The 10,066-nt window shown below is 33.1% G+C and overlaps 1 protein-coding gene across 1 annotated transcript; it reads right to left on the reverse strand.

Annotated features, from left to right (window-relative positions):
* Window positions 1-1,398: 1,398 nt before the first annotated feature.
* Window positions 1,399-3,604, reverse strand: LOC143532172 (photosystem II 22 kDa protein, chloroplastic-like). The gene is made up of 4 exons (XM_077027298.1): window positions 3,352-3,604; window positions 2,113-2,232; window positions 1,769-2,012; window positions 1,399-1,673 (listed from the first exon to the last, which is right to left on the reverse strand). Exons 1-4 carry the CDS (start codon window positions 3,541-3,543, stop codon window positions 1,429-1,431), a joined length of 801 nt encoding a protein of 266 aa, XP_076883413.1. The 5' UTR covers window positions 3,544-3,604; the 3' UTR covers window positions 1,399-1,428.
* Between the last annotated feature and the right edge of the window lie 6,462 nt (window positions 3,605-10,066).

Consider the following 10,066-nt stretch of genomic DNA (forward strand, 5'->3'; position numbering starts at 1 on the left):
TTTTGGGGTAGCATATGCATCCTATTTACGCAATGATTTATCGAGTCATATACCAAACTACAATTCATTACATGGACTTGTGTGTTTACTTGATTACTTGCTCAGAATTACTTGCTTAATGGTTGCCTCAATAAGTATGATCATACGCCCCCTTTGCACTCAGGTCCATCTGTATCGAGTGGAAAAGGGACCTCATATCCGAGTACGTTGGTAGCCCAACTGGAAAGGACCTTCATTTGTTCTTTACACTCAGGTCCATTGCATCGAGTGTAAAGAACCCTTATGTGCTCCTTTCATAAGTTTCATGAAATTGTATGATTTTTACGTATTATATCAAACTGTGGGAATCTCACCAGCTATGTTCGTAGCTGACTTTATTTTATACATATGTTACAGGTGTAGAGATACGAGGATAAAAGTTAGAAGACACATAGCATGCTTATAGGACATTTAAAGGAAACTTATCATTTTGTTTATTTACTTGTTACAACGTGTATTATTTGATAAACTTGTGTTACATGAAGATATAAATGAAATAATGTTATTATGGCCACCTAATAGTGTCACGTGTGTTTGAGCAATCTGTACGTCACACTCAGGCGTTTCCGCTTTAGCCGGGGTGTTACACATAACTCGGCTTATATAGACTAACAAAACTTGCTAGTCAAGACATTACCAAATATATAAAACCCTAATAATTCTTCGGCTGGGCTTTACACTTGAACCAAACAACAATTGTGCCAACAGTCAGATCCAGATTCATCATTTAGGGCTTCTAATCCCCCCCCCCCCCCCCCCCCTATTTTACCGATACTTGAATATATCATTCGTTTTTCTTTAAAACGCGTAAATCATTTATTACTGTGATTTACATGTTTATTTATGTCTTTAGTTTCGATAATTAATTATTGATTGTCAATTTGACGATTTGTAAATACATGTCAAAGTTTATAGTTCCTTGTAAAAGGATCATGATATAATGCCTTACATGCACATTCAATAATATACTACTTTCTTTGAAAATTCACTATGTTCTCTTTTCGTGCTTCTGTTTCTCGTCAAATAAGTATAGGCCACATTTATTCTAAAACGGAGAACTTAAGGGTGATTACTACCCGAGTTCGTGGAACGTATGTGGCAGTGGTCTCTGTAGCTTGGAGGGGTACGTTTTAATAGTGAAGGTAAACTCTTGATAAATGACCACATAGAGTCTTGTACGATAAAAATATTTATTATTTTATTTTAGAGCAACTAACTCATACCACACTAATTCTATAATTATACACTATTAGACTTAACCTTCAAACTCACTAAAAGAATATGTACATTTTTAAGTGGTGTACTTTATCACACTCCACACGTCAAAACAGTTATATGTCCACAAATACATATAAATTTAAAATCTATCAAACCCCAACTTAATACGATCTAGTCTTCTTCTTCATCCGTGACGAATTTTCCAGTACCAGGATTCAAGGCAGCAACGAAGAAGAAAGCAACATTAAACAACACAAGTGGCTCAATCTCGCTTATCGGGAGTCCGGTCTCGATGTTTAGTTGCGCTAGGGCTCCTTTTCCGGTGATAATTTCTCCTATCAATGAGAAAGCGATACCCAATTGAGCCAACCTTCCAACAAAGAGCTCGTTCGCCTTGGTGAACCCGAACAACGGACCTACGTACAAACAACAAAACCCAAATATATCATACAACATGGTTTGTTACAACTATTTAATTAATTTTGTAGCACAATCAAATGAACAACCATACCTCCTTCGCTAAGACCCAATGTGGATCGGAAACCCTTGCCAGGAGGAATAACAGCCTTGTCAAGTCCGGTGGGCTGATCATCAACAAACCGACCGCGATCACCCAAAGCTCCAATGGCTCCAAGGAGTGTGAAGAGGATGAAGAACAGAAGAAGAGGCTCGGCTTCGTAAATTGGAATCCCGGTTTCCAAATTAAGTTGCGATAGAATTCCCTTTCCGGTTATTGCTTCTCCCAGCAATGAAGCCTGCATAACTCATATATACCAAGTTAATAATATGTATAACACTAGTTATTGTTAAACTATCAATGACCTTTAAAGAAAAAGGTATTAAGTGAATTCTTACAGCAAATCCAACCATAGCTACACGGCCAACAAAGAGCTCGTTTTGCTTCGTAAATCCGATCCCTCCTGATGTGCCAAAAATACCATCTTCAACTTTTAGCTTTTGAGGGGGTGCCACGGCCTGGCCATATTCATTCCATTAAAATGATTCAAATTGTAGAAGTAGTGTGACAATGAAACATAAAAACAAAACTCCTGTTGGAAATTTGTAATTCATATAATTGTGTGACCAATATTGCAACTTGATGGATATGTAACATAACACAAATCAACCATATTGGGTAAATATTTGAGACCATATAAATATTATATACTTTAGGCATAGATAAATATAAGTTTACTAAATTCTGTCAAGAAGTTTTTATAAATTTTATTAAGAAGTTTGTGTTAAAACTTTCAAGTTTCAACAATTAAAGTGCAACCCGGCCATTATATAACTCCACTCTTGTGTAAGCGGCAAGGGAAGAATTATATACATGGTACAAACGTGCTCATTAACTACTAATATTATGTTGAGAAACTTGATAACTTAACGCGTAAACACTTGTTTTAGTTTTTGTCGGAGGGCAAAAGATAGTCATCATGATCATAATCATACTCAGTAAATCCTATCAATAGCAAAACTATGGTAGGGTTTGAGGAGGGTAAGATGTAGACAGTCTTACCTCTACCCCATAGGAATGGAGAGACTGCTTCCGGTGAGACCCCCGGCTCGATAGTAGTTTTGCATCAAGCCTTGGACATAATTAAGGCACATAACACTCAACCACCGGGACACCGGCCGATTGGTGCGTGTACCCTTGTCTTTCGGCTATCAACGTCACCACATGAAGCCTGATTAACCTTTCGCCACTTTTAACGTTATTTTCACGAGATTAGTAAAATAATGTCAAAATTAGTGCAATTTCACTTTTGCCCACCCGAGAGTTCACACATATATACATTATATGGGCGCACGAGGGCAAAAGATAGATATATATTATATAAAAGTCGTTTTATGTGTCACGGTTAAACTAGTAAATTTAAGTGTTTATGTCGGTTTTTTTTAATTAAAATTGAGTTTATATCAAAGACGTATAATATTAATTTATTTTCAACTATCTGATTTGAGTGATTGTTAAGTCTTATTTTTCAACCTTACCTCACTTTGCAAACTCAACTGTTATGTTGACAATTCAAACCTTTACACAAATATGTAACATGAGCAACAAAACAAATGGCATTAAGCTAATGTACCAACCTTCTTGACAGGAGCTTTTGTCTTGGGTTTAAAGACAGCAATTGGGCTCGAAAATGTAGTAGAAGTCGGGGACGACTTTGGAAGAACACTGGGAGGGAGTAAGAGATGCGATAAAGGTTTGGGTCTTAAGGATCGAAGTAACGGTTGGCCCGAAATGATGGTATTAGATGTTAGCAACATCGCTTGAGCCATTTCCTATTAATGCTTTTTCTCCCTTCAAAGCAATTTTTAGCCTTGTGTTTTGTTGATTGAAATATTATGAAGTGGCAATTGATGGTTATTTGGTTGAATAGAAAGAGATGTGTGGTTTAACTTTTAAGGAAGAGATGAGATTGAGGATATGGTATGGTCACTTGTGAAGGGCAAATACGAGACCACTTTTCTTTGTATTATGCATTTAGACTTGGCCCCTTGCATTTTCATGGGTTTTACATGTTACATCCTATTATTTTAAGGCTTTTTTTTTCTTTTCTTTTCTTTTTTTTTTTTTTTTAATTTCAATGTAAGGTTTACGATAAACCAACTACTAGCATTTTTGGTGTATTATTTGGGCTTGGGATGTCTTGCATACACCATTTGTCCCTATCTATAAGGCCCTGTTGGAAGTGACAAATGGCGTTGATGTTGAAATGTGTGTCTAAGCTTAATTCGTATAACAAAAACAATGAACATTGTATGTTTTTTTAGTTCTAATGGCTTGTTTTTGTATTATTAACGAGGATTGGTTAATTGATAAATGCGCTTGGAGTTGGTCTAGTAGAAGCTGGACTTGGAATGGTTAATGCGCTTGGAAGTTGGCTTTAAAGAGTTTATGTGGCTGGCCCGTTGTATATCTTTAACTTCATAAAAGAAAATAGACGTTTTAGGGTGGTTCTACTTCAAGATGATTATTCGCATCGTCGTCTCGCTTGGTATTGGCTTTCAGATCAGTCTTCATGCTTTCTCTCATCTCTTGGATTATCATCTTTGTTTGATTAGTGTTTCATCTTTGCTTAATTTTGTTGAAACCTTATGTCGATTATTTTTCAGTTTGTATTGTTCTTGTCTGGATTTTCATGACATTATTTGATTAATTTTAAGTTTTTACATCCGATTTGGAGTTAATAGAAATCTTAATTCTCTGTTTCTGAAAGTTGATAAAGAATCGATATAAAGGATGCGTTAAACAAGTGGAAGGTCAAGGTTGGTTGTGACATGTTCTTGCTTAAGACCACGATTGGAGAAGACTTACTAGATCACATCCGTGATCTTGAAACCCCAACTCAAGCATGGAAAACGCTAGCCTCTTTGTTCTCTAACATGAATGACACAAAGCTTCAACTTCTTGAAAACGAATTATTGTCAGTTAACTAGGAGGAGATTACTATACCACAATATTTTTACAAGGTGAAAACGTTGTGCATATAGATTCGGAGTTTGGATCAACAGGAAAGGATCGGAGATTCAAGAATGATAAAAGAATTAATCACGGGTTGAGACCGGAATTCTAAAGCTTTGTGGCAGCCGTCCAGGGCTGGCCAACACAGCCCTTAATAACCGATCTTGAAATTTTTCTTGCGGGTCAGGAGGCTTTAATGAAACGGTTTCGTAAAACAAATATTAAAGCCAACTAAGAAAATGCCCTCTATGCCGAGAAGATTAACGCAAACAATCTTTTATTTATAAATATAATTTGAGGGGACTATAAAAACTGTTTGGAGTGGCAAGTTCTGCGTTACAAATAGAACATAAAACTAGGTTTAATAATGGATCTTGTATCATGTATAGAACCAAGTCAACCAACATGTGTAGCAGACACAAGATAATTCATATGGGTATTAGAGGCGCCACTCGGATAATTACCTAAATTAAACCAATTTAATTTAAAAGGACCAATTAAATCACTACACGTCTCTTTTACTCAATTTTATTAAAAAAGAAGCCAAATCATATTAGGTGTGTTGGAGAAGTATCCAATTTATGCCAATCACGCATCACAGATTCACACTCCAATAGTAGAAGACGAAATGCACTAACCAAATGGAGTCCGTACCCGAGAAATTGGTTATGGGGTACCAAAGTTGCCAATGAAGCTGATCCACAACATGAAGGGTGCCCTAATAGAGGATGTATGTCTCCTTCAAGTCATTGCTAAAATTTTATTATGACAGTATCTAAAAGAAATGCTATCCTTATATGCTTCCCTCCACTCTATGATACATTAGCCTAATAACACACTCTATTCCGCTCTACCACCTCCACTTTATCGTGGAAATACCCCACTCCCTACTTCCCTCTTTTTCTATTTTAAATAAAGTAATAATATACTCCGAAAATGGTCGAAATTGGGAAAGGGCGATTCGTGTGAAGAAAACCCCGAAATATACTCTAGATGGCCACTATATGATGGGATGGTGTACCTCTATTTCCATCTATGCCACATCAATCCCTCCGCAGTGAGGTAGGTAGTGTATCGTTCGGCTAAAGAGTGGAAGGGGTGTGCCATTCAGTTATTGGATGAATGGATGGTGTACCTCTATTTCCTTCTATGCCACATCAATCCCTCCACAGTGTGGTACGTAGTGTATCGTTCAGCTAAAGGGTGAAGGGGGTGCTTCTAGCTGTACCCGTAGCTGATCTCTTCATCATCCAATAATATTAAGCAGCCTCACTTGAACCCGCTTCAACCCTCCCAGGAGGGGGCACTCCTAGCTAAACCGACAACTACCTTAAAATTGCACAATGGCTCTCAATCTCACTTCCTTCCCCGAGTTCAAGAACTAGCCAACCAACCCATCAAGCAAATCCACAAGAGTTGTGTGGTGTACCCTTCCCAGCCCGCATGCCAACTTGGAGAACACCCTGTCTATCCTAATATGTTAACAAATGTATTTTTTTTTCGTTACACCAGAATACTACTTCCACTAGCCAAAAAAATTAGTATCGATATGTGAATGTTTTCATAAAACTAAATGAAGCGTGGAGCGTACCTGGTGCTTGACATGGTCCCGCATTTGCACAAGGTTCAAGTAGGGGCTTTAACGAAACAGATTAGTAATACAAATTTTGTGAAAACTAAAATACATAACATGTATTTGAGCTTTAATACACCTTGTGAGTTCCCATTCTCCCCGTAAATGTTACTAATCTATAAAAATGAATACGATAAGTGGTCCACATGAATTATTTAATGTTACGTTAAAAGTGATTCGGCTATCTATCATTTAATTTGATTTTCCATTTTCTTAGATTATTTTGGTTTGATATTTTGGGCTTGTCAGTTATTATCTAAGTAGTTTTTATGCTCGCTCTACATACACAAATGACACATGCTAATCATCCTAAATTCCTTATGGTGCGCGCGCGAACACACACACATATATATATATGGAGATGGTTCATGCGAGAAGTGAAGTTAAAGCGAGAAGTGATTTTATACCATTGATTTGGTTAAATAAATAGTCTAAATTTATAGTGGCAATTGTGTAATAAAGTGGAAAGAGTTATGGAAGCTTTTAATGATAAAGGGTACAATTGTCACAATTTGTGTTATGTAAGTTACTAAGTTTAATTAACTCTCATAAACTTAAATAACTTAATTAATTTATCCTACACTTTTTCTAAATTTAATTAAATAAATTTACTTTTTCAATTACATAAATAGCAATAAAAAATCTTATATACACAGACTTATGTAAGATTAACTGTGTAGGTACATTATTTTTCTTGTGCAGTTACATTATTTTTCTTTCTTACAAAGACCGTTAACTTGTGTATGTAACAATTAATCTGTGTAGAGAAAATTTTTGCTGTGTACGTATATGTATTGTATAAGTAGGTATATGTAGTATATGCAGGAAAATATTAACTTAATTAATTTATCCTACGCTTTTCTAAATTTTATTAAAAATATCTATAATTACATAATAACAATAAAAAGCACATTTTATGTATAAAGAAATACGGACTTATGTAGGATTAACTGTGTAGGCGGGTTGCAACATTGTGTAGGTACATTATTTTTTTTTTCTTACAAAGACTGTTAATTTGTGTATGCAATAATTAATCTGTGTAGGAAAATTTTTACTGTGTATGTATATGTATTGTATCAGTAGGTATATGTAGTATGTGCAGGAATATATTAACTTAATTAATTTATCCTACATTTTCTAAATTTTATTAAATATATTTTTACTTACATAATAGCAATTAAAAAACTTATTTTATCTATAAAAAATACAGACATATGTAGAATTAACTGCGTAGGCAAGTTGTAACATTGTGTAGGTACATTATTTTTCTTTCTTACAAAGACCATTAATTTATGTATGTACTAATTAATCTGTATACGGAAAATTTTTGTTGTGTATGTGTATGCATTATATCAATAGGTATATGTAGTATGTGTAGGAAAATATTAACTTAATTACTTTATCACTTTTCTAAATTTTATTAAATACTTTTTTTAATTAGGTAATAACAATAAAAAAACACATTTTATGTATAAAGAAATACAAACTTATGTAGGATTACTGGTGTAGGCGGTCTGTAAAATTGTATGGGTATATTATTTTTCTTACTTACAAAGACCATTAATTTGTTTATATAACAATCAATTTGTGCAGAAAATTTTTTTATGTTTATGTATATGCATTATAATATGTAGTATGTGTAGGAAAATTTATATGTGATTTGTGAATGTAACAAAACACATTGTTTAAAGAAATTTGTTTTGTTAACAGTACATACAAACCAGATAAACCAACATTAGTTAACGTGTACGTATTTATATAGATATGCTTGTGTAGGTATATGTTGTTTAATATAACAAACCAGATAAACAAAAACTAAATCAAGATACCTGACTACATTTAAAAAAAACATCATATAACCTAATTAGTTAATTCATAACCTAGTTAGTTCAGAACCACTCAAAGCTTAATAATATGGTCATAACACAACTCAACTTCATGAAGAAAATAAAATTAAAGATAAGATAAATACAAATTACTAAAAAAACTCATGAGATGTAACTGACATTCAATTTAATAAGCATTATTTACCAAAAAAAAAAATCAATTCACATTTTACACTTATACCCTTGTATTTAAATAATCAAAAATAAAAGAGAAATAATATGATTGGTTCAAATTTCTTCTCGCACTTCTCGTGCTAAAAATACTTATGAAATGAACCTAATCCTATGTGTGTGTGTGTGTGCGTGTATAATTTGGTTTGTTTCAGAAGTGTTTCTTAGTGCGAGAAGAGATTATAACCAATCACATTATTTCTTTTTTAATTTCTTATTATTTAAATAAAAGGGTATGTTAGTAAAATATAAAATGTTTTGTTTAATAACTCATATTCATTAATGGTTTAATTAATGTTAAATCACTAACAAATGATAAGTTGTTGTTGTTATTATTATTATTATTTATTTCATCTAAAATTTGAACAATTAAAATCCATTTGATCTAAAATCATTTTATTATAACGCATGACCAATTAATTTTTTTATTTGATCTCTAATGTGAAGTGTTTTTTTTTTTACTTTTTTTATTTTTAATTTAATCAACTAATGTAGTGTAGGCTTATCTTATGTAATATAGATAAAGTTACGTAATCTAATGTGTGCACACTTTCAAATTTTGTATAGTCATAACTAATGCAGTGTAGACATATCATATATAGGCTTGGAAAAACTAATGTGATGTAGGCTTACTTTCAAATGTTGTGTAGTCATAACTAATGTTGTGTACATATATCAAATGTACTGTAGATAAAACTAATATAGGGTAGGCACACTTTCAAGTGTTATATAATCATAACTAATATGGTGTAGGCATATCATATGTAGTGTAGGCAAAACTGATGTAACGTAGGCTCACTTTCGAATGTAGTGTAGACAAAACTAATGTAGTGTTGGCACACTTTCAAATGTTGTATAGTTATAACTAATGTAGTGTAGATATATCTAGTGTTGTGTAGGCGAAACTAATGTAGTGTAGTGTAGTGTAGGCACACTTTCAAATGTTATGTAGTCATAACTAATGTATTTTGGACATATTTAATGTAGTGTAAGAACGCTTTCAAATGTTGTGTTGTAACTAATGTAGTGTAGAAATATCTAATGTAGTGTATGTAAAACTAATGTCGTGTAGTCACTTGAGACAGGTTGGTGTATGTTTTTATGTATCATGTATATGTATTAAACTGGTATTAATCATCTTATGAGCATTGATTATGGTAGAAAAAATAACCGCCGAATACATTAATGTCTGGTTTAATTAGGCCAACACCAAAAAAGACATGTATGTCCTTTTTAATTAAAAAAATATGTCATAAATATGTGTCTTTATTTAGGATAATGTCATTTCTATTGTTGGTCATTGACTAAACACAATCAATGGTCTAGATTCATTTCTCGCACTTTTCGCTATAATACCACTTCTTGCATGATCCATCCCTTATATATATATATATATATATATATATATATAGGGTAAGATTAAAATGAAAACTCATTTGAGTTGTGAAAACCCGCGAAAACCCTATGTAACATCATTTTTTTTTGTTACATGTAATATATGTTGTAACATTTAATACAAAACATCGAAACATAAAATAAAATGTTTTGCTATTTTTTAACATTTTTTTACTAGTTTTTATATATGTTTTCAGGAGAGAGAAAAAGTTATATTTATATTTACATTTTTTATTCACTTTAATTGTGGAC

The sequence above is a fragment of the Bidens hawaiensis genome, unplaced genomic scaffold, assembly GCF_021521415.1.
Source record: "Bidens hawaiensis isolate Kalapana, Puna unplaced genomic scaffold, B.hawaiensis_p1.1 tig00009385_1, whole genome shotgun sequence".
Classification (NCBI taxonomy): domain Eukaryota; kingdom Viridiplantae; phylum Streptophyta; class Magnoliopsida; order Asterales; family Asteraceae; genus Bidens; species Bidens hawaiensis.

Coding starts and splice junctions, on each gene's coding strand:
- LOC143532172 (XM_077027298.1), bottom strand. CDS start 3,543: ATGGCTCAAGCGATGTTGCTAACATCTAATACCATCATTTCGGGCCAA. Junction 2,013..2,112: donor TAGCTATGGTTGGATTTGCT/GTAAGAATTCAC, acceptor TGAGTTATGCAG/GCTTCATTGCTGGGAGAAGC. Junction 1,674..1,768: donor ATTGGGTCTTAGCGAAGGAG/GTATGGTTGTTC, acceptor GTTTGTACGTAG/GTCCGTTGTTCGGGTTCACC.